Raw genomic sequence first — 23655 nt, 5'->3', positions numbered from 1 at the left:
CCCTCCCCGACTCGGCGGCGGGATGCAGCCGCCGCCGCCGTGCGCCCCGCTGTCCCCGCCGCGCAGACACACGCGCGCGCGCGCGCGCACGCGTGCACGCGCGCCGCCCTCGGCCGGGCACACGGCCCGGGCCCGCCGCTCGGCCTCGCCGCGTCCAAAGACATCGGCTCGCCCGTCCTCGGCCAGGAGCCTCTGCCCTTTTTTTTTTTTTTTTTTTGGGGGGGGGGGGGGGACGCACACGGTTTTAGGGTGGAAAAAGCAAATTTCCGGCCAGCTGGCTGCAGAAATGCCCTCGGGGGGGGGGGGTGTTTTCTCTTTTCCAGCCCCAAATTAGTTGCTTTCCGGAGACGGAGGCTGCGGCAGGTGGCTGCACCCATCGCCCGCGAGCGGGGCCGGGAATTAAGAGGCGTCGTTGCCCTCCGCCTCCCCGTCGCTAACGAAGGAGTCGCTAACGATGCGCTCCCCTCCTGGGCGCCATCGGCCCGACGGTGCCCCCATGCCGGTACCGCGCTGCTCTCATCCCCTTCCCTCTCCTGTCCCCCCCCCCCCCCCCGGCTGGTGGAAATGCCCTGGTTTGCTACAGAAATGGAAGTGGTGGTGCAGATTGGGTGTGCGTGTGTGCGTGCAGGTGTTGCGTGCGTCCATGTGTTGCGTGCATGTGTTGTGTGTGCGCGTGCATGTGTGCATGCATGTGTGCACGCATCATGTTATGTACGTGTGCATGCGTTGTGTGTGTGCACGCGTGTGTGCATGCGTGTGTGCATGCATCACATTATGTGCGCATGCATGCGTTTTGTGTGTGCATGTGCGTGTTCATGTTGTGCGCGTGCATGTGTTGTGCGCGTGCATGTGTTGTGTGCGTGCATGTGGCGTATGTGTATGCATGCGTGCGTGTGGTGTGTGCATGCATGTGTGCATGTGTTGTCTGCACACGTGTTGTGTGCATGCGTGTGCATGTGCATGCATTGTGTGTGTGCATGTGTGCGTGCATGTGGTGTGTGCATTCATGTGCACACTCATGTGTGCATGCATGTGGTGTGTGCGCACATGTGTGCAAGCATGCGGTGTGTGCGTGCATATGTGCACATGTTGTCTGTGCGCATGTGTGCGTGCGTGTGCACGTGCATGCATTGTGTGAGTGCATGCATGTGTGCATGCATGCACGTGCACATGCACGTGTTGTGTGCGCGCATGTGTTGTGTGCATGCATGTGTGCGTGTCTGCATGCATGCGTGCCTGTGGTGTGTGCATGCATGTGTGCATGTGTTGTCTGCATGCATGTGTTGTGTGGCATGCGTGTGCATGTGCATGCATTGTGTGAGTGCGTGCCTGTGTGCATGCCTCTGTGTATGCATTCATGTTATGTGCACGTGCATGTGTTGTGTGCGTGCATGTATGCGTTTGTGTTGTGTGCATGCATGCACGTGCGCTCTCATGTGTTGTGCGCGTGCATGTGTTGTGCACATGCATGTGTGTGTGCGTGTGGTGTGTGCATGCATGTGCACGTGCATGTGTTGTGTGTGTGTGGATGTGTGCATGCCTGTGTTGTGTGCATGCCTGCATGTGTGCACGCATGTGTTGTGTGCGTGCACATGTTGTGTGCATGCATTCATGTGTGTGTGTGCTCATGTGTTGTGCATGTGTGCGTGCGTATGTCGTGTGCATGCATGTGTGCGTGTGTGTGGTGTGTGCATGCATGTGTGCATGTGTTCTCTGTGCGCATGTGTTGTGTGCATGTGTGTGCATGCATTGCGTGCGTGTGTGCACGCCTGCACGCCTGTGTTGTGTGCATGCCTGCATGTGTACGTGCACGTTTTGTGTGCATGCACGTGTGCATGTGTTGTGTGCGTTCGTGCAGGTGTGCGTGCATGCATGCGCATGGCCCAATCCCTCGTGCATCCCTCTCCCATTTAGCTTTCAGCCTCACTGGAGGCTGCTCGATAGAGCAACAGCTTTCTCAAAAACAGTGAATTTCATGGAAAGCACCAGCTCAGCTGCCTCCAGGACCCCCGAGAACCCCCCCCAGGAGAAGGTTCGTGGGCAGGAGGGAGCGGCGACCAAGGCAGGCCTGGACGGGTCTGCTGGGAGCCAGGGGCGAATTTCGTTTTTATTGTAGAAATAGGCAGAAAGGAGGAAGAACGACCAGCCGGCCCCTCGTTAGCGGAGCGACGAAGCATGCCGATCGCGTTAGGGTGCTGCTGCATCCTGGCGTGCGGGCGGAGGGCACCGCAGGCGGCCAGGGGCTCACCAGAAATAGGGGAAAATGAGATTATGGGGGAAAAAAACTGCCAGGGTGGGCGGAGAGGCTGGGAGGTGGGGATGGAAATGGGGAGGGGTCCCACAACCCCTATATGTGGGGTCCGCGGGGCCGCGGCGGGAGCTGCTGGTGGGACCCAGGAGTCTGGAGGAGTGGGGTGCCTGCGAAGGGCAGCGGAGAGGACGGCTCTAGGACCCAGGGCGGCGAAATCGGGGCGGAGGGGCGTGGCCTCGTCCTGGGGGCGTGGCCCGCCGCCCTTGGGGGCGGGGCCGGCGGCGCGGCCGAGGGGCCGCGACGGCGGCGGTTCCCGGGGGTCACAGGTTCGAGTCCCGGTGTCGGTCCCGCTGCGGGCGGCCATGGCGCGGCGGGCCGTGCTGTTCGACCTGGGCGGCGTGCTCTTCGGGCCCAGCTTGCAGCACTTCTTGGGCTCCTGCGAGCGGGATTCCGCCCTGCCCAGGTACGGCCCGGCCCGGATTGCGCGGTCCGGTCCGGCGCGGCCCGGCCCGGCGCAGCAGGGCCTCACCGCCCGCCCGCGCGGTCGCTGGCCGCAGCCCCGCCGGAGACACGTGGGGACGAAGCGGCAATGCTGTGTGTGCGGTGGCCGCCCGCGCGGGTTGTGCTGGCCCGGCTGCCCCCCACGGCAGGGCTGGGACGGGGCGGAGGTGGGGGGGCAGCGACCCCGGGGGACATAGGGAGCCCGGGGGTGGGTCGGGGCTGCCGGCCTGGGGTCCGCGGCCTGGGGCGGGGGGGCAGGTTAAGGGGTGCAGGTCTGGGTGTGGGGTGCAGATTTGGGGGTGCAAGGCTGGGTGTGGGGTGCAGGTTGGGGGGACGCGGGGCAGATTGGGGGTGCAGGTCCTGGTGTGGGGTGCAGGTTAGTGGGGTGCAGGGCTGGGTGTGGGGTGCAGATTTGGGGGTGCAAGGCTGGGTGGGGGGTGCAGGTTGGGGGGGTGCAGGGCAGATTGGGGGGTGCAGGTCCTGGTGTGGGGTGCAGGTTGGGGGGGGAAAGGGTTGGGTGGAGGGTTCAGGTTAGCAGGGTGCAGGGCTGGGTGTGGGGTGCAGATATGGGTGTGGGGAGCAGGTTTCGGAGGTCAAGGGCAGGTTGGGGGGCGCAGGGCTGGGTGTGGGGTGCAGGTTGGGGGGTGCAGGGCTGGATTTAGGTGCAGGTTGGGGGGCGCAGGGCTGGGTGTGGGGTGCAGGTTGGGGGGTGCAGGGCTGGGTATGGGGTGCAGATTGGGGGGGTGCAGGTCTAGGTCTGGGGAGCAGGTTGGGGGGTGCAGATCTACATCGGGGTGCAGGGGGTGCAGGTTGGGGGGGTCGAGGGCTGGGTGTGGGGTGCAGGTTGGGGGGTGAAGGGCTGGGTATGGGGTGCAGATTGGGGGGGTGCAGGTCTAGGTCTGGGGTGCAGGTTGGGGGGTCGAGGGCTGGGTGTGGGGTGCAGGTTGGGGGGTGAAGGGCTGGGTATGGGGTGCAGATTGGGGGGGTGCAGGTCTAGGTCTGGGGTGCAGGTTGGGGGGTCGAGGGCTGGGTGTGGGGTGCAGGTTGGGGGGTGCAGGGCTGGGTGTGGGGTGCAGGTTGGGGGGTGCAGGGCTGGGTGTGGGGAGCACGTTGGGGGGTGCAGATCTGTGTCGGGGGTGCAGGTTGGGGAGATCGAGGGCTAAGTGTAGGGTGCAGGTTGGGGGGTGCAGGGCTGGGTATGGGGTGCAGATTGGGGGGGTGCAGGTCTAGGTCTGGGGTGCAGGTTGGGGGGGTTGAGGGCTGGGTGAGGGGTGCAGGTTGGATATCCAGGTCTAGGTCTGGGGTGCAGATTTGGGAGGTCCGGGCCTGAGTCTGGGGTACGCATTGGAGGGGTCCGAAGCCTGGCCGCAGGGTGCAGATTTGGGGGTCCCAGCCTGGGTTTGGCGCGGGGGTTGGCGGTCCCCTGCCAGGGTTTGGGGCTCGAGCTCCAGGCCTGGCTTTGGGGTGCAGGTTAGGGGGCTCCTGCACCCCATCCTTTCCAGGGGGCGTGGGGGGGCCAGGAGCGCCCTGCCGGCCCCTTTGCCAGCCCCCCCCGACGCACGTCGGGGGCGTTTAGTCCCTTCCCTTTATATATAATAATATACATATATATGCTATATAAATAATAATATAAAAATATATATTTTAATAGGCGCAGCTAGGAACTGGCTGCTTAAACTTGTTCTCAGCAGCCCGCGTTGGTTTTGGGGGCATCGCTCCCTAAAGCACATCCCTGGCCGGCCTCAAGCTGGGGACCCTGGTACCCGCTGAGCCGGTATTAGTGCATCCCGGGCTCTGATCGCCCTGGGGTTTTGGGGAAGCGGGTGCACGCCTGGCTTGTTTGGGCCGTCCGAGCAGACGATCCCCAGGTCCGGATCTCGGGGCTCTTGCAGGCGAACCGGGGAACGCTTTGCACCCGCGGCTCCGCCGGGGCCAGCTTGGGTGACTTGGCAGAGATGAAGCCAAGGAAGGAGTTAAAAAATAAATAAATAAAAATGCCGGAGGATATGGAGCGGATGGAGCAATAAATTCTTAGATTATCAGGCGATAAAACACTTTTTGCTTCGTGTTGTAAAAAAAGGCGACAACAATCTCGTTGGAACATGTAAAGCCGCTTTATTTTTAAACAAGCTGCGTTTCTGTCGACTTGGAGGAGTGCTTTGTGCTAACGCCAGTAACTATAATCTTGTTTTATTGCTGCCTGAGAATGCCTTCTGTGATCCTGTGATAGGGTGAATTATTTTTCCTTAGCTAGAGCCCACAAAATACCTTGCTCTTCGCTTTTTTTTTTTTCCCTCCCTCTGCCAAATCTCGCTGTTTGTGTATTTGAGAGGCTTCTGCAGAGCAAAGTAATTGGGCTGCCATAGGAAATAAATGGACAGAGCCGAGACAAACGTCTCCTGGTTCTTTTAATGAAGTGCTATGCTGAACTCTTACAACGAAGCCGGGAGCTGGGCTGACTTCTGCTGCTGGTGAGAAGTCCAGCCCTGACGCATGAAGCTAGACAGGAAAGGTACTGCTCCAACTAACAAGTTGTTAAATACCTATTTAAATAACAGCATTTTAAGGACTGTCTCATAGGCGTGGGTCTGCGCACCCATGCCTACATCCAGGAGGTGCAAGGGGTACTCCGTGCTCTTGGGCTCCCTCACCCCAGAAGGTGGAGGAGGTCCACCACCAGAAGGTGGGCACCGAAGCGCGGGCAGGAACGTGCACATGGTTAAAGCTTTTCAGAGCGGTGGCACGGTGCGGCGTCGGGCACTTCCTTCCTCCCCACCCGCCCGGCGGGCTTTGCGGGATACCCCTGCCTTCCCCGGGGCAGCAGCAGCCGCCCCGGCCAACCTCTCTGTCCTCGCTTTCTAGGAACTTCTTGCAAAAGGTGATGTTCGACGGCGGCACCGGCAGCCCGTACGCCAAGGTGATGAGGGGGCAGATCAGCTTGTCCCAGGTGAGAAGGCGGCTCGGGGAGAGCCCCGGTGGGGCCTCGCGAGCATGGCCCGCGTCTTGGATGGAGCTCGGACTCGGCCACAGCCGGGGAGGGAGCCGGGCACCCGGGGCGGTCTCTGCGCGCCTCGTTATTTTTAGGGTCGCCCGCTTCGTCCGAACGACTCTTTGTGTGTTTCCAAGCTGTTCGCGGAGCTGGAAGAGGGCTGCAGGAAGCACGCCGCCGCCTCGGGGGTCCCGCTCCCGAAGACGTTCTCCGTCACCCAGGCCTTTGAGAGCATGGCAGCCGAAGGGGAGATCAACGCGCCCCTCCTGCAGGCCGCGAGGGCGCTCCGGAGGAACGGTGGGTGGCTTTGGGAAAGGGATGCTGAAAAGCGGCCTCTCGCCTCCTGAGCGGGCACCGAGGGGTCCCGTCTTGGTCCCCCCCTTGGTGGTCCGCAATAATTCCCGCTCCGAGACCGAAATCTGTGCGCCTCCATGTTGCGATGCCCTCAAGTTTCCCGTGCTCCAGCGACTGGTACCGAATAAATCAGGCGTGTTGTCACCGAGCCAGCAATTAGCAGACCGTTGTAGCTATTCGCCACGCTCCGAATCCCGCGGGAGAGCGTCGACCAGCAGATAATACAGCCGCAGAGGAAGGGAGGCTAGTTCATTAACTGAGGCTAGAGCCGGGGCTCCTTGATGTGCACGAGCTCTGCCTCGCGCCCTGCCCATGCTGGGAAGGTTGAGCCCTTGTTCTCCTAGCAGAGCAAATTTGGACTAAGCACAAGAGCAAAAGCGAAAGAGATCTGCGTCCCACTTCACCTAAAACTAGAGGTTTGGTTTTCAGCAGCATCTCGAGTCTTGCTGATTTTTGCCCGCTCTGCGGCTAAAACCAGAGAGGCCAGGCAGGCAGACCGCAGTCTGGTGGTGCCTGTAGGTTGTTTGGGTGTTGGGGCTCTTGCTTTGTTAAAGCTGAGCTCTTCGCCCCGAAGCATGCAACCTCATCTGCTGTTTCCCTTTGAAGATCGCTGAGGACGATAACTTCTTAAAACGGCTCCCACTGGAGCTGCGTAGCGCGGCTGTTTGTGCCCTCCGCCGGCTGCTGTGTCCCCCCCCCGTCTGCAAGCTCATTGGGGCAATGAATGGATGAGAAGTCGTTCAGCTGTGTCCCGGCTCGCGCTGGGCATCCTCACCGCCTTGCCGGCCGCAGTGTCAGGGTCTGTGGTGCAAAACCGAGACTTGCAAGCTGGAGTCTTTAGGCTGAGAAGCTCTGAGCAAAGCATCTGCTTTTGCCCCAGAGAAATGAGAGGTGATATCAAACGCTCGCTTGAGAGCCAACGTGGGAAAAGCAGCAAGGTTTCTCCCAAACCCTCCCGCTATTAATAGCCCGCCAGCCTGTTCAATGCTCTGCCTCCTCCTAGGATTTAAGACCTGCGTCTTCACAAATAACTGGATTGATGACAGCGCTGGGAGGCTCTTCACGGCCACCTTGATGAATGTCTTGCGGAGACACTTTGACCTGGTCATCGAGTCGTGCCGAGTTGGAATGCAGAAGCCGGACCCGGAGATCTACACCTACGCGCTGGAGGCGCTGCAGGCAAAGCCGCAGGAGGTAGGGCCGCCACTCGCGCCGGCAGCGGGCAACGCCGGGGGATTTCAAGAAGGGGCTCTGGTTGGGCGCCCCAGCGGGCGCCTGGCTTCCGCTCCTCCCCGTGAAGGGGCTCCAGCCACCTGCCCTGAAAACGGCACGAGGGAGCCTCTCAAGCGTGAGAAGTTGTCACCCAAAGTCTTTAATCACCGTTGAAATGTCGCGGTGCAACCCAGCTGCAGCTCTTCCCGTGGATGCTGACCCCGATTCTCTCTGGCTTAACTCCAGGTGATCTTCCTGGATGACATTGGTGAGAACTTGAAGCCGGCCCGGCAAATGGGCATGGCCACCATCCTCGTCAGGGACACGGAAACCGTCCTGAAGGAACTGCAGGATCTCTCTGGAGTCCAGGCAGGTAGTGGGGATGGGTGCCCTGCTCCTGCCTGCCTCCTGTCCGCTGCTTTCCTGATGGGTGCCTCTTCACCTGCATCCTGTTCCTGGGGGGGTATCGGTTCTCCAAAGCCAGGAGCAATGACCTTAGAGTCTGCTTTATCGAGTTTGGGGAGGTTTTGTGTACCTTTGCGTGGCTGTAGCCAAGTAGAAAGGTGAGGAGGAACTGAACAAGTCCTTCTATAAACGTGGCCTTGCCTCCAAACCTGCTTCAGCATAGCAGAGGCAGCAGAGCTCGTCTCAGTATGTGGAAGAGCTGTAAGTATATCACAGCAGCTAGTAATCAGCCCAGAGCAGATCCCTGGTGTGAGTGGCTTGGCGATCGCTCCGCAACCTTTAGTCTCACTGTTCCTGGATGGACCAGGGAGATAAAAATACAAACACAGCATAAAACCGCTCGCTGCTTGCAAGCTGCTGCAACGTCAGTGAGATACAAAGTGCAGCACACGTGTGGGCTGTGTTTCCCCAGCGCAGCATTTCCAGGAGCTCCGGCGCTTTGGTGGCTGGGCGCACGCGGCAGCCGCGTGAGCGCAGGCTTGTTGCTGACCGATGCTCCGGCTGTTATCTAGGGCTCCCTGCCACCTGCCTCTCGTCCCTGCCTGTTGTTTTCTGCTTTATTGCTGTCCTGAAGGATCTTGGGTTGGTTGTTACTGCGTGTAACGTGAGGCAGCCCTGCCTCATGATTGGGCTTCTGGGTCTTGCCATGATATAGCGCTGCTGATGCAGGGCTTTCGGATAGGCACGGGTCCTCTGTGGCACCCGGAGCCAATGGGACTGGGACTCTGAACTAGCTGTAAACTCTGGCAAACCCTACCAGAACCCCGATAACCTCATCCTATGTGCAAGTGATGGCCTAGACCGGCTGGGTCACGTCCGTCGCAAAGGCACAGGCATCCCGGTGGAAGCAGGGTTTGCTCCGCAGGCAGAGAAGTCCTGCTCCGGTGCAAATATCATGCGCTTGCTGTGCTCCAGAGCAGGCGCGATGTTTGCCCTGCAATTCAGCTTGCTTTCTTTGCCCCGTAGCTTCTGGGCCAAGAAGAGATGCTGCCGACAGCCTGCGATCCGATCAACATAAGCCATGGATATGTGCCAATCAGGGTAGGGTGGAGGGAGCTGCCTTGGTGCTGGGCTGTTTGAGCGCTCTGGGGGGCGAGGGGTGAAGGAGCTGGGCATGAAGGGGAGGGTGTTGGGTCCCACGGGAGGATAATGCAGCAGGAGTTGGTTGAAAGTGCTGTTGGGTTGTCTACCCTCATGCACGGTCCTCTCTCTTCACGCGAGCTGCTCCCGGAGAGGTTGTGCAGAGCCATCCAATCGTTCACATGTTCCCCATCCCCTCTGGTGCCAAAATCTGCTGGTGTGGCTCGGGGGAGGCAGGAGCCACCAGCCGGCAGCGGGGTCACGGGCTCTCAAACCTTGTGGTTGAGCTATGTGCAAATGGTGGGTTGGGAGCGCGGGATTAAGCTGAGCTGTGTGCTGCTGCTAAGGGCTCTTTGTCCCCTCTCCAGCCCGGGGTCCAGCTGCACTTCGTGGAGATGGGGCAAGGCCCCGTCGTGTGCCTGTGTCACGGCTTTCCTGAATCCTGGCTCTCCTGGAGGTATCAGGTAAGGGGTGGTGTGATCCTCTGGCACGCTGGCTCCTCTCAAGGAACTGGCAGCGTGATGCCCTGCGAGTGCGAGGGAGAGGGGCTGGTGCCACGCAGCCGTTGCTCCCGTGCAGCCCTGGGATTTCCTGGGGTGCTCTTCCACCCTGGCTTGAGCTTTGAAGGACACGGGACACAGCCCTGGCATACTCCTCCCCGTGCTACATCCTCAGCAGCCCATGCTTGGGCTTAAAACCCTTTAGAGGACATCTGTTCTGGGCGTTACTAGTGCACTGTTATGTGGACAAAAGTAGCTAACTCTGGCTCAAGGGGAGAGGGAAGTCCTCGGGGTTGTGTTTTCTGAAGGTGCGCGTTGCTTTCCTAGATCCCTGCTTTGGCTGATGCTGGCTTCCGGGTCGTTGCTTTGGAGATGAAGGGCTACGGAGACTCCACGGCTCCGCCGGGTGAGTTGGGTCTGCCGTCTTCTCTGGGGTGTCTCCGCTGGGGAAAGGAAAAGGATGGGAAGATCTTCGCCAGGTGTCTCAGACCTGTTGCAGGCCTGGGCCATAGCTGGCAGTCAGGTGGCCAGGGTGAACGAGGAGATATTCGGGCTGAGTACGGAGAAGCTTTCTGTTAAGAGGACTGGAGGTGGAGGGCTGGCACAAGCTTTGCAAGGGAGATCACCCCGTCTTCTTGTAAATCCGGGGCGTTTAGATCAATGTAACGTACCGCAACGTGCTTCCTTCTGGTGAAGTGAATGGGGTGACGCAGTTTCTGTTCTGAGCCGAAGGCAAAACTTCGCTGTGAACTTCTGAGTCCCTTTGCTAACCCAGGGCTGCGGCATCTCTGTTTGCTCCAACTACACCCGCTCTGGTCTTGTCCTCTGCTGGTTCGAAGGGAGTTCATTCGGGAAGTCTCTCTGCTGCCTTGGGTGCATCCAGGGAGCAGCTGAGATTTTACCAGCCCTTGTGAATCTGGGAGGCTTCTGGCCTGAGACAGACCGTGACAAACCCTCTTGCGGCATCCAAATGAAGCATGTTTCGGTCCGGCTGTTTTGGCCGAGGCCCCGCTGTGACAAGCCTCTGGGGGCCGCCCGGGGTCAGGCCCTGGGTCTCTCGAGCAGAGCCGCGCAGCGCTGCTCGCCGGCTGGGCGGTGAGGTGCCTTCTCCGGAGGTGACCTCCGGAGATCCCCCAGCGAGTGGCGGCTCTGGGAGCCCGCGGGTGCGAGTCGCCCCTTCCCCGCTGGGTCCCGGCTCCGTCCCTTGCTCAGAGCCACGACGGGGTCACGGCGACGCTGACCCACGCTGTCCCTTTTGCAGCCTCCTCCCCTTCTGCTTTGCTTGAGGCTTTCGTGTGGCTCTGACCCAGCGGTCGAGAGTCCGCTCACGGCATCAGCCTTGCAGGCTGCAAGTACAAGCCTGGCTTTGCCGGAGGCTCAAGACCGCACCGTCAATCATGTAACGTCCAAGTCGCACGCCGCGGATTTCTTTTGTCCAAGTGGCTCCTCAGGCTTCGGGGCACTTGCGCATCACTCGGGCACTGAACCTCAGGGAGAAATGTCAGCGCTAAACAGCGATGGGGGCGGCTGCTTAAAGCCCTTTGGCTGGGGGCTCAGCCGTCCTTAGCGGACTACCCTTTCATTAGCTGTGCGGCGCTGTCAAGGACAAGACATTGGGCCGGGCTTGCTGGAGTGAGACAGGCACCCCAGAGCTAGCGGGTGGCTTTTGCAACGTGCCTGGCAAATGAGTTGTCTTGCACGCGACGGTCGTTTCCCGGGGTTGTCCCCAGAGCCCTGCTGTGTCTGCCTGTGCTCCAGCAAGACTGCACCGGACCGTGAGGAGCAGCTGAGTGCCCTGGTCGCAGGTTGACCTGGCGAGCAGCTTGTCCCATGGCTGCATGGTTGGGGAGCCACCTCCATCGAGCCACTGCTTCTCTCCTCTTCTCCCTCCTGCTTGCAGAGGGCTTTACCCCCAGCCAGGGCAGGTTTGCCTCCTTATGTTACCTTGCATGAGGGCAATCACTCGCGTCTCTGCAGTCTGAGTGAGTTTGATAGCATGGAAGCAGGGGGGAGTTGGGCACTTCCACCGATACCAGCAGTAGCATCCTCCGCTTATCTAGAGGTTAGATGTTACCTTAGGTGTGACTGGGGCAATAGGAGACAGTGAAGGCAATCTGGCAGTTTTAGCCTCTTTAGAAATGTATGAATGCTAAAGTGATGCAAATTATATCTTTCTTGCAGACATAAAGGAATATTCCCAGGAGGAAATATGCAAGGTGAGAAGCCGTGGCAGAATTACATGGCCAAAAGGCGTTGGTGCGTGTTGGGAAACTGGCTGGAGTCCCAGAGTGAAAGGCTTAGACCGTGCATCCCTGGGAGCGGTGGGAAAGGATTTGAGGGAAGGTGGGGGAGACGCAGGGGAAGCCTTTGGGCTGCTTTTATCCCTGGGCCAGGTAATTCGCCTAGCCCAGACAGCAGAATAAGTGCCGTTCTGCTAGAGCCGCGGTCCAGGGGAGGCTTGCAGGGTCTCCTGAGCAGGTGGTGCTTGGAGGATGAGTTGCCCCTATCCCGTTCCCTGAATCCCAGCCTGGCACCTTCCTTTCCATCCCTTCCCTTCCGCTCTATCCTAAAGGTGCCTGGCTCTGTGGTGTCCTGGGGAGGTGGAGGGGTCTGGGGCAGTGTGGGCGCCCTGGGCGTGCTGCAAAGGCAGTGTTGGGGCATGGCCCTGGAGAAGAGCTCTGTTTGACTCCTCCTTTCCTCTCTTCTCTTCCTTTGCACAGGATCTGGCAGTTTTCCTGGACAAACTGGTGAGGAATCCCCTGTGATCTGTCCTTCCCTCTTGCCAAGGTTTGGGTGCGCATCTTTGCCCGCCTGCCCTTACAGCTTGTTCCTTCCCCGCGTGAGGAGCAAGTGGTTAATGAAGCACTGCAAATTGGCTGCTTCATTCAGTGACCTGGCAATGTTCAGGGCAGAAGGAAATAGGAAGCAGATGCTCACTTTTCTCCTTTGCTTCCCTCCTGGATCCTATCCAGGTAGCAGCCCCCTTCTTTCCTTGCCACGTGGGTGTCGTTGGGGTCCGGCTTTGGTGGAGCAGATCCTAAGCTCTCTGATTCTGCATGCAGCAGAGATTTTATGGTAACTTTGGTCAAAAACCTTGATGTAACTACAGTTGTAGCACCAGCGCAGGTACTTAAGTCCTAGCATGTGTCTCTGTCACCTCACCTGCGTTTTTAAAGCCAAAATGCAATGAGTGCCATGTGTCTTTAATGTGGACACAGGCGTGCACAGAGGACTCCAGCTCAGGGTCCACCAGCTGGGAGGGCTCTTGGTACCTGGCAGCTGTGAACGGAGCAAAGCCGTGGCTTTCTGTTGGTCATAGATGGGATTTTCTAGGGTAGGGGTATTTGTACAGCTCAAGGTCCGTGGTGAGAACCACGCTAGGCATCCTTGGGAAGAGGCTACATTAGGTCCTGCACTGAGATGCCTTCTCAAGGATCTCCTGTCCTTGCTGAGGACAGGGAAATCAGCTGGCTAGGGCTATAGCTCGGTCGTGTTTTTGTAAACCAGCAAGATGTTTGCAGAGCAGGGAAGAAAGAAGGGGACTCTGAGCCAGTTCCTGGTGCTTCTAGATTGTGTGATGGGATTTTTTTTCCCCCCTCTTTTTGCATTTCTCTTGGACAAAATTGGATAGGAGTTCCCTGTCAGTTCATGGAGACAGAAAAGCTCTTCTGCTATTAGACAAATATCTGACGGCTGTGCATTGACTGCGCTCTGAACCGGTTGCATTGCTGTGCGTGTGCCTTCCTCCATGGGATCGTTGTCCCGAGCAGTCCGGCTGCAGGGACAACATGGCCCTGGTGATCTGTGTAGCTCTCTCGTCTCTCATCCCCTTTGAAAGCATGACTGTATAAAAGGCAGCTCCCAAGTGATTCGCAGAGCAGCTGCGGCAGACACGGGGATTAATTCTGTCTCTTGGCAAAGATCAAATCTGGTGTCGGTGCAGTGTCTGAGGCATCCTCTGTTGAAGGCCAGTACAGCTGCATTTGCATGAGAAATGGAGATGACGATCTCGATCTCTTCGCTCTTCCTCCAGCAATTATCCTATCGAGACCGCAACGAGCGCACGTGGCTTCTGGGGCTCCGGTTTGTAATTCACTGAAGCAGGGCTGGTTCCCAGGGGCTGGTGAAGAGGGCAAAGCGCAGAGGTGACCTGTGAAGTGAAGGGGAGGGGGTCAATGGGACGCGCCATCGGCGGCGTCCCGGGAACGGGACCCTCGCCACAAGTGTGTGCGGCCCTCGGTCCCCCCCCGCTGTCCCCCCCGGGGACTTGCAGCGATAGGACCTGGCACGCGCCGGGTGGCCCCTGCAGAGCGGAAAACGTGCCCGAGCCTCCTCCAGACCTGGCTGTTCAGCACTGGGGTGCAGCACTGAAACCACTGCTCCCCGTTGAGCACCTTGACCTGCAACATGTGAAGTCGGCACCCCGTTTCGCCCGGGCAGCGATGCCGCCGGCTTATCGGCGGCCGTTTGCAAGCCGGCGCGTTTCCGCAAGCCTCTGCCGCTCGCTGGGATGCGGTACCCGCTGGTGACCCCCATCCTAGCCCACGAGCTGGTGGCTTTAATAAAACCCGGGTTACACCCGGCTCGGTGGAGGCTGGCGGCTTCTTGTGGCGCGCTAGGAAGATGCCTCCCTGCGTGCGCCGGCTGCGTGCAACGCGGCATGGGGTGCTCAGCCCCGCTGCGCCCGTCTCTCTTATTGGGGTTTTAAATCTCGTGCCCTTTTTTTGGGTTTTTTTCCCCAGCACCGTGGTTTTTTTTCCCCCCCCCCTCTCCCCGCAGCCCCCTGATGAACGGGGCCATTGGGCAGCGAGCCAGATGACAAGGTCGACCGAGCACGTTGCATCCTTCCAGTTGCATCCTTCCACTGCCCCTTCCCCGGCCGTTCCTCTGCCTTTGACAGCATCATTAGGGCGGCTGCAAGCACCCGATTGATCTCTGCGCCTTTGCAAAGATGAAGGGCGTGCGATGCGGGGAGGGAGGAAAGCACTGCCAGCACATGCCAAGATCTGCAGGGTTTTTTTTTCCCCTTGCTACGTCGCGAAATGGCTTCCAAGGGAAGGAGTCCAGCTCTTAAAGATGGGCCCTTCAGAAAACGCTCTGCTACGCTTTAAAAAAAAAAAAAAACACAAAAACCCCCAAGAAACAACAACAGAAAAAAAAACCCTCTCAGACCTGGTTTGCCAAGGGCTGCTCGCTCAGCCAGTGTTTGTTCTTTTTGTGCTGACATCGGAGCCGGGCAAAACGTTTCCAGCCCTCCTCCTCCCTTGTTTGTGGTTGGAAACGGGACTTTTGGTGGCCTGAGCAAAGCGGTGATGGATTTGCGCGATGTTTTCAAGCGCGTGTGGGAGGGGCGGCGCGAAAACGGGCCGAGTTTGCCTTGCGTCTTCAAACAGAAGCAGCTCGGGGTGAAGGAGGCTCCGCTGGCGCAAAAGGTTTTCGCTCGGGAAACTCTTGACTTCGTAGAAAAGAAGAACGATGCCCGTCCGGTGAGGTAGCCTGGGGCTCTCCTGCCCAGTTATCCTGACAGCGAAAACGCTGCTTTCTTCCAGCTGAGACCAGCCTTGACGCCCACTCCCTGGCCGCATCCTGCCCGGTCGGCAAGGGAAGAGAGCCCCTGGGATCGCGTCTCTCCCTGGGCTCCTTCTCGGATGTTGTGCTGTGGGTACCCGTGCCGCTCGCGGAGAGATGCCTCCTGGGGCGGCACGGGCAGGCAAAGCTCTCCAAAGCCTCTCTGTTGGCTCTGGGTTGAGCCTGAAGGCACTGAATGGTGCTTAGGATGCCTTTTTTTTTTTCTTCAGGGATTTCCTCCTGGCTTGCTCTTAGCGATGACTTGAACCTCCCTACAAGTAGTTGCTTCGCTCCTAGTTGAGTTTGCCTGGGTTTTGTTTCTGTATCTGTTCTCATAGTGCCGCTCTGTACAAGATTAAAGATTTAAACCTCTCCTTGGTACCTGGCTTTCTCTCCCTGTTAGATGCTGGGACCACGTAATCAAGTCTTGTCTTGCTTCTCTTCTGGAGAAGCTGAGGAGATGAGACGCTGAGATCCCCGCGCGGCGCATCCTTCCCTTGTTGCCTGGACCGCAGGCGAGCGGCTGCGGCGCTGGGTTGCCCCAGGCTGCGTGGGCAGGAGGGTCCATCCCGCGGCGCCTGGGGGGCTCAGCCCCCGGCGGGTCCCGAGGGATGGGTGTCTGGTGGCAACATCGTAGGGTCTCTGAGGGCTTCCTTGGGGATATGGGTGCGTGAATTGTGGGTCCCGTTTCTCCTCGGGCGTGGGGAGAACATGCAGGGGCAGCCCTGGCTTGAAGGAGCCGGGGTGGCTGGTGAGAGCTCGTGGTGCGATGGGGGAAGCTGCTCCCCTGTGCCAGGTGCCCACATCTTCTTTATTCCTTGTGCCTTTTGAGATGTGACTCTGGGGACGGGTACAGCGCCGTGCGTGGCGAGGTTGGACTCCTCTGCGGGCGTGAGGACAGTCTCGGTGGCCAGTGGCTCCTGACCTCCTCCTTGAAGGACCAGCACTAGCATTGCAGACCAGCCTAGCTGGGGTGAGGGCTCTGATCTGGGACGTGTCTTGGGCATCTACGTGACCTCAGTGTGCCATAAACAGACTGTCCTGGACTTGGAGAAGGGACATCTCAGGCTTTTGCAGTGCTCCTCCTCGGTGCATCTGGACCAAGCATCCCACCAGGCTGCGCTGCTGCACCTCGTCCCCTTTCCCCTCGTGCTGCGTCGCCCGTCGAGCCAGGGCCTCGGGCAGTAGCATCCTGCTCGAGCACCTCAAAGCAGCAGGTGACGATAAGTCACCGTTCAGCTTCATCCTTTGGGGTCTCCCATGACATAGCCGAATTCACGGGGATGCAGCTGTGAGCGGGGGTGACGGGCTGGGTCCTCCAACAATTTTGGGAGAAGCCAGGTGGGCTCGTGGCTTTGAGAAGATGCTGGAGCCATTGGCTGCTGCATCAGACCCTCCTCTTCCCTGGTAGCTCCCATCCGGGACGTGGCTTAGCCACCAGCTCTGCTCCCGTCGGGGCTTCCCGACCCGGGAAAGACTAGGAAGTGCGCGACTGTCATTTTTGTTGTCTGTCCCCCCTTCGAAGGCGACGTTTGCTCGGAAAGAGCATCCGCAGGGAGGGGGACCACCGTGCCGGCTTTGCCCGCGGCCGGGGGGGCTCGGCACAAGGACGGAGCGGGGTCGGGCCGCTGCTCCACGGGGGACGGCTCGCCAAGCCGGGGACCCGAAACGTCCTTCCTTGCACGGGCCGTGATGCGTTAGCAGGATGGCAGGTTTTTGGCCCGCTCTAGCCCCGCTTAGACGCCCGGGCCCCGCGTCCGGACCTTCGGGTCGTGCGTCCCGAGAGCCGCCAGCGGTTGGTGCAGGAGCTTCTCCTGCGAGCCGGCCCGTGCCGGGGTGGGGGGGATTGTCCACCCGCCGGGCAAACAGTACCCGCGCCGGCTGCATCCCCGGGGAGAGGACCTGTCACGTTGACGCGGGGAAGACAGGCAGCTCTGCAGCCATCCATCCCCCGGTCCTCGAGAGGCCCCAGGTCCTCGAAACGGGTTCATCCGCTGCCTCCGTGGATGACGTCGAGACGCTCCGACTTTTTAATTTGAGGTCGGGGCGGGGGATACGGGAGCTGACGCCGCCTCTCGCCCCGGCAGGGCATCGCCCAGGCTGTGCTCGTCGGCCACGACTGGGGAGGCGCCGTGGCCTGGAACATGGCCCTCTTCTACCCGGAGAGAGTGAGGTGGGTCGCGAGCATCCCACGAGCATCGCGAGCTCCGCGTCCGTCTCCCTCCGAGGCCTCGCTGCCGCCCACTTTGCCCTATCCCGGCCTCGAGAAATTACAGGGACCGAATCCCCCGTCCCCGAGTTAACGCGGTCTTTTGCCCCAAACCCCACCGCAACCCGGGTCCCGCGAAGCCGACGGCACCACCCGGCTCGCTCGGGCGTCCCCGACCTCCGCGCGCGGCGTGTCTCCTCCGCGGGGCTCACTCGTGTCTCCGTGCGTCCTAGAGCCGTGGCTTCGCTGAATACCCCTTACCAGCCTGCGGACCCCAGCGTGGACATAGTGGAGAAGATGAGAAGCCTTCCCACCTTCGATTATCAGTTCTACTTCCAGGAGCTGGTGAGTCCTTGCTGCGCCGGGGCTCGGCTCTTTGCCTCCGCAGCAGCCGTAGCGAGGCGGACCAGTGCCTCAGTTTACCCGCGTGTTACGGAGGGACGCGAGCGCTCTTCCAGCCGAACGACGACTGCCTCGGGCAACGCTTAATTTAAATTACTGGTGCCTCCCGGCTGCGAGGCCCGAATGGGTTTCTCCCTCCCTGCTCGAGAGCTGGAGGGCACGTGGCGGAGGTCTGTGCCCAGCCCCTGTGCAGGACGCGGCCCTCGCGATGGGGTTGGCTCAGGACGAGCGTCGGCGACGCCTGCCGCGGTTCCCCTCTTGCAGGGCGTCGCGGAGGCAGAGCTCGAGAAGGACGTCGGCAGGACCCTGAAGGTCCTGATCCGCTCCGTCCGCCAGGAGGTAGGTGCGGGGCTGGGGCCGGCGATGGTGCAGGGCGTTGCGGCCTGGCAGGGAGGTGTAGACGGGCCAGCTGGGCAGGCAGGGTTTGAAGCTGGGGTGGGGGGCCAGGGACACCTGAGTGTTGGCAGCAAAGCCTGCATTTAGACAGCCACCAGTAGGGACCAGAGTGAACACATCCTTATGAGCGGCGCAGGCCCCACTCGCACCTATCCGGGACTCTTAGTTGAACGTGAGTGCGGACCCGTAAGACCGGGCAGAGGAGGAACAGCCCATCACCGTGAACAGCGCGTAGATTTTGCACTTTGAGCCCACGGCACCGCGTGGAAGGTGCTGCTGGGAGCGCACCGGGCCCTTGCTGCCCTTCCGCCCCGGTGGCGTCGCCTCTGCAAATCGCTTCATTAACCTCCTGCTCAGCCTGGAAACGTGAACGTGTCGCTTCAGGGTAAAAACCTTTGGAGTTTAAAATAACAGGGGCCGGGAGCCTGCAAGGCAAGCGCTCCGTCCCCGCAGGGGCTGGTTTTGCAATTCCCGCTTGGCTGCTCCGCGGCTCCGTGACCTGGGGCTGCCGGAGCCATGAGATTGCTGAAAATGGATGGTTTTTACATCTCTGAATCCAGAAATGCTCAGTGTGGGTTTCTGAGCTCCTTGGGCAGCCCAGGAAAGAGCCCGGCCAGGAGCCATAAGGCCCCGCAAGCTAGAGCCGGGCTCGCGCCCCGAGGGATTTCTCCCCTGGCCGCCGTGCCGCCCGGCGCGCCCTCGCTCTCTGCCCTGGGTTATCTGCTCCATCCTTGGCAGGGAGGGGATGGCTGGGGAGTTACGGATGTGCTGTTAATAGAGCTGCTTCCCTCTCCTCCCAGGACCGCCTGCCGCTCACCTTCAGCTTGCACGGCGTCCAGGAGCGAGGTAAGGGCGCGAGCCGCCAGGAGGGCAGAGCTTCGCAGCCCGCTGCAGCCGGCCGAGCTGGCAGCGGACCGTGCCGACAGCCCTGGACCTTTTTGCTGTCCCCTCTCGCAGGAGGGCTGCTGGTCGGCTTCCCAGAAAACCCTCCGGCGAGCCAGCTCCTCGGTGGCCCCACGCTGCAATATTACATCCAGCAGTTCAGAAAGTCCGGCTTTAGGTAAGAGCTCGGCTCCGGGCAGGAGCTGCAGTGCTGGTGGCGGGAGTGAAGTGGACCCAACTGGAGATACCCCCTGCAGAAGACACCCCAAACGCACCCACCCTTTCCTTCCTAAGCGCCCGCTGCCTCCAAAGCAGAGGCTCCGCCGCTCGCAGGGTCATCGCACGAGCGGCGTCCAGCCCGCGGCACGGGCTGAGGGAACCGCCAGCTGGGCGCGGAGCCGGCGCCGCGCCGCTCTCCCGCGGACGGCTGCGTGGTCTCCGCAGAGGTCCCCTTCCTCCAGCTCTTCATCTTTCTCCTCTCCCCGTTTCCTAGAGGACCGCTGAACTGGTACCGGAACATGCGACCCAACTGGCACTGGGCTCTCTCTGCCAAGGACAGGAAGGTAAGGGCTGCTCCTGCCCGCTCGCCGTCGCCCCGGGGCAAAGCTGAGCTCGCGTTGCCTCTTCCAGAGCCCTGGAGCACCCAGGCTGTGTCTGCACCAGTATGTTAAATAGAGCCAGGGCCTGGGTATGGTTAGGACGAGCCTTGCACGGGTGGGAGAGACGGGAACCTGGGGCCAGGAGAGCCGGGGCAGGAGGTGGGACTGTCCCTCCGGGTGTCCTCCTCCGTGCCAGCCCTGCCGAGCTGGGCGCAGGGCAGCTCCTCGCCAACGGCTCCGGAAACACCCTCCATCCCGGGGGGGAAATAGAGGCCCAGAGAGAGAAAACAGCCTTTCAGGCCAGGAAGGCCTCCAAGCGCATGGCGCGAGCGCAAAGGAGCGTTTGCAAACCCGTCACCTTCCTCTTCCCTTTCCCACGTTGCCGCCCGTCTGCCCCGCAGATCACGGTGCCAGCGCTGATGGTCACTGCTGGAAAGGATCCCGTCCTCCGTCCCAGCATGAGCAGAGGCATGGAGGAGTGGGTAAGCGAATATATTCCCAACTCAATAAAACTGCCCAAAGAGACCCCCGGCCCGGCCGCTGCGCCCTTGGCCGGTACAGCCTTGTCGGCATGTAGAGATGAGACACGACCGAGATGAGATGTCCCACCACGGGAAGATCTCCGGGGCTCTTCCCCGTGGCGGGTAGACGGAGCGATTCCTGCGGCCGCTCTTAGCCCGGGGCCGCGTTCAGCCTGGCTGCGGGCACGACGCTCGGCAAGGGGGAGAGGGCCGGTGTTTGCCTTCTCCACGGCTGCGCGCAGAGGTCAGGAGCTCCCGAATCGGCGAGGCGGAGGAGAGCTGCCTTCGCCCGAAGCCCGGCCCCGGGAGCGGGGCCCCGAATAACCTCCCTGCGCCCTCGCGCGTCGTTTCGTAGATCCCGCAGCTGAGCCGGGAGCACATCGAGGAGTGCGGACACTGGACGCAGATGGAGAGGTACCGGTACCCGTGCGCGCGGCTGGGGTGGGAAAAGTTGGGAGGAAAAAAAAAAAACACGGGTAAATGATCCTCCCGGATAAGGAGAGAGAATAAAATGCAACAGGGATGCTCTGTGCCGGGACGTTCGGAGCAGGGTTCGGCCCCTCGCAGGAGCGCCGTGCTGGGCCAGGGAGGCATCCGAGGGGTCGGCGAGGTGTTTCCCAGGGATGTCTGAGCTATCCCAGTGCTCCCTCAGCTGCGGCCGCGGTGGTCTGCAGCTCTCTCCCGGCCGCTTGCGGCCTGGGTGCTGAGCAGGACGCTTGGAGAGATGCAACCTAGGAGGTCATCTCCCCTCCCCGAACGGGGTGAAGCTGGCGTGGGTGAGCGCCACGGGTCCCGGGAGCAGCTCTGGAGGAGGAGACGGGGACAAGGCAGGGGCGCAATCTAACGCAAGGTTTGTGTTTTCCTCCCAGGCCGGCGACGCTCAACAGGATCCTCCTCGAGTGGCTGGAGAAGCTTCCCAACGGCACGTCCCTGCCGAAGATCTCCAGGCTCTGAACCGAGCCGGGCCGCAGCCGTGTCCCCCGCCAGCGCCAGCGGGGTGGCCAGAGCCCGGCCGTCACTGTCTGCGGTGTGGCTTCCTTCCGCCGGGGCTTTAATTTTGGCCTTTCGGGTTTTAATTTTGTAGATCGGTAGGTGGAAATCAGGGGTGGGCTGGATTGCGCCGCAGCGCCCCGACGAGCTCGGGCCGTTCCTCGCTCGGTGGGCTGTCGCGGCAGCTGCCGGCTCGCGGCCCCCTGCGCTGCCTGGCTGGGTTTCGGGGTGGAGGCTTTAATACGCTAATAACACTTGAATGCTGCCTTGGAAATCACTTGCTGCCTTTTTAACGCCCCAGAAAAGGCCTTTGAAAGGAGCTGCGCGGCAGCGCCGTCCGACGCGGGCAGAGGCTGGCGGGGAAGCTCGCCGAAGGCTGCTCTTATTTTTTTTTAAGGAGAGGCGGTCTGCGCCGTGCCTGCTCTATAAATCCCAACGCTCACCTTAAAGAGCAGGAAAAATTAATAGCCAGAAACCGTTACAGAGCGTAACGGAGGCTCAGCAGCTCTGAGCGGCAGAGGTTCTGGCGAAGAATAAATCCATCCGGACGAACCCGCTGGCTTTGCTGATGGGATGCCGCGAGGGCTGGGCGGGAGGCGGGTGCAGCGGCTGCACCGTCTGCGGGCCGCTCGTGCCCGTCGCCCCAGGGCTCGCCCTGCGGCCGGTGCCCGTAGCCGCTGTTTACCCCTTTCCAGCTGCGAAACAGCTGGATGGGATGCGGGGCGAGGGCAGGCCCTGGGGATGCGGCTGGTGGGCTGCAAACGCGGCGGCGGGGGGGGGGGGGGGGTTGAGCCGGCGTTTCCGAAGACGGAGGCGAGGCGGGTGGGGGGGGGGGGGTTAAAATTACGGCTTCGTTTGATTTGCACCGACGCTGGAGCGCGAAGGCCCAGCGGGAGCCTTCGGGGACCGCGCGCCCTGTGGGTAAGGAAGCAGCAAGCTGCCCATCCCCAGCTGGCTCAGCCCTAGCCGAAGCCTACCTGTGCTCACGGGTGCAACGAGTTCGCCCAGCCTCAGCCTCCCCCTCTCCCGTGGCAGCGGGTTTCTCCCTCGGGTCGGAGCCCCGGGGTGGGGGGGTTTGGGCCAGGGGTGCGATGAGCCTCCCCCACCCCCCAACCTTGGAAAGGGCTCGACCACGCGCCCTTAAACTTGCAGCGCGAGCCCCTCGGCAGAGCCGAAGGATGCTCGGTTGTTTCAGCCCTGCCGGGCTTCTCCGAGTGGCTCGAGGGGGCCGTGGGCAGCCGAACCGCCGGCAGCTTCCCCTCCCTCCCTTCTCTGCCCGACAAAGTCCTTCCTTCCTCCTTCCTTTGTTCGCTGTTCCCGGTTTCGGAGGGGAAGCAATTAACCCTGATAAAGAGAAAAAGAGAGATGGGGGCAAAAAAAAAAAAAAAAAAGCCCTCGGAGATGTAGAGGCGAGAAATAAAGAATAAAAGCTGCCCGTAATTTCATCCGTTTTATTTTTTTAAATAGAGAAGAAAGAACAAAAAAAAAAAAGAAAAAGAAAACCCCCAACCCTTCTGCTTGCTGCCTGGCAGGAGCCAGCGCTCAAACCGCTCCCGAGTGCCAGGCGGGCCCAGAGCTGGAGCCTCAGTTTCCCCATCCGCAGCCCCAGCGGTGCCATCGCTTGCCCCCCCCGAGACGCAGCCAGCCCTGGGCGCCGGGCGAAGAGGGGAGCCGAGATCTGCCGGGTCTCGCTCTGCGGCCGAGAGCTGGCCCAAAGGCGAAGCTGCAGGACCTGGCGCGAACTGCATGTTGCAATTCGTTTGGGAAGGCGTTGCGATTTGGGAACGCTTTGCATTTGGGGAACGCGTTGCAATGCGTTTGGGAAGGCGTTGTGATTTGGGAACGCACGTTGCGACCTGGGAACGCTTTGCATTTGGGGAAGGCGCCGTTGCAGTTTCGGCGTGCACTGACCACTTGTAGCCCAGATACGGCAGCGAGGTCGGCAGTTCCCACGGATTTCATGAAAATAGGCAATTGGAGAGAAACCCGGAGCAGGACCCCAGAGATGCTGCTGATACGAGGGCTGCGGGTGGCCCAGCTGTGTATAATGGCTTAATCACCCCAGAAAGCACATAAAGCCTCATTAGGCTGCTCATTAGCAGCCTGGGGACCTCAGAAAGCTCCTGGACTTGGTCCCATCAGCCAAGGGAAGAGATGGGAGCAGGCTGCAATTTCCCCTCCTGTTTGGGCTCTTTCCCCGGAGACCCGTGGCTACGCTGGGCGCGCAGGGTGGGTAGCCCCGTGACTTAAAGGCGTCCCTCCAAAATGCACTGGGGGAGCAGCAAACCCCCGTTGGCTGCATCCCGGGGCCTGGAGCCCTCTTCAGCCCTCCTTTCTCACCGCAGCCCATCCGGCCTCGGAAAAGCCGAGCGCAGGAGAGGGCCGCGTCCTCGAGCCGGCAGCTCTCCTGCGGGCGCTCGAGCGGTGTCGCTGGTTTAAGCCGCCTGCGGTCCGGCTTGCGGAGCTGTGAACCCCAGCGCTCATTAATGAGTAACCCCCTGGGCTGTACCTTGCCCTCCCCAGGGGTGTGAAAGCTGTCACGGGGGAGCAGGGCTTTTTTGGGGGAGATTTTGATGACCTTTGGGCTTGTTTGTGCAATATGCTGACCCTAAGCTCTTAGCTGGGAAGACACGGAGGTGTCCAAACCCGATAAGCTGGCCCTGTTGGCACCTTTCTGGGCTTGAAGGCATCTTGGGTGATTATTCATTAATTTGCTGCAATGCAGCTGGGAAAAGA

At 60.7% G+C, this 23655-nt stretch overlaps 1 protein-coding gene across 2 annotated transcripts; it reads left to right on the top strand.

The window, feature by feature from the left end:
* Positions 1-2506: 2506 nt before the first annotated feature.
* EPHX2 (epoxide hydrolase 2) lies at positions 2507-21471 on the top strand. Of its 2 annotated transcripts, none has more exons than XM_068936704.1 (19): positions 2507-2714; positions 5615-5699; positions 5879-6038; positions 7099-7289; positions 7554-7676; positions 8739-8813; positions 9221-9316; positions 9680-9758; positions 11534-11568; positions 12073-12099; positions 17008-17093; positions 17363-17474; positions 17796-17870; positions 18728-18773; positions 18885-18987; positions 19303-19372; positions 19810-19890; positions 20285-20343; positions 20799-21471. In XM_068936704.1, exons 1-19 carry the CDS (start codon positions 2614-2616, stop codon positions 20881-20883), a joined length of 1689 nt encoding a protein of 562 aa, XP_068792805.1. In that variant the 5' UTR covers positions 2507-2613; the 3' UTR covers positions 20884-21471. The 2 variants fall into 2 exon arrangements, with proteins under 2 accessions (XP_068792805.1, XP_068792806.1); XM_068936705.1 differs by lacking the exon at positions 2507-2714 and adding an exon at positions 5053-5264.
* Positions 21472-23655: the final 2184 nt, after the last annotated feature.

This window comes from Struthio camelus, chromosome 3 (assembly GCF_040807025.1).
Source record: "Struthio camelus isolate bStrCam1 chromosome 3, bStrCam1.hap1, whole genome shotgun sequence".
NCBI lineage: Eukaryota > Metazoa > Chordata > Aves > Struthioniformes > Struthionidae > Struthio > Struthio camelus.
This window is presented reverse-complemented; position numbering and strand designations above follow the sequence as displayed.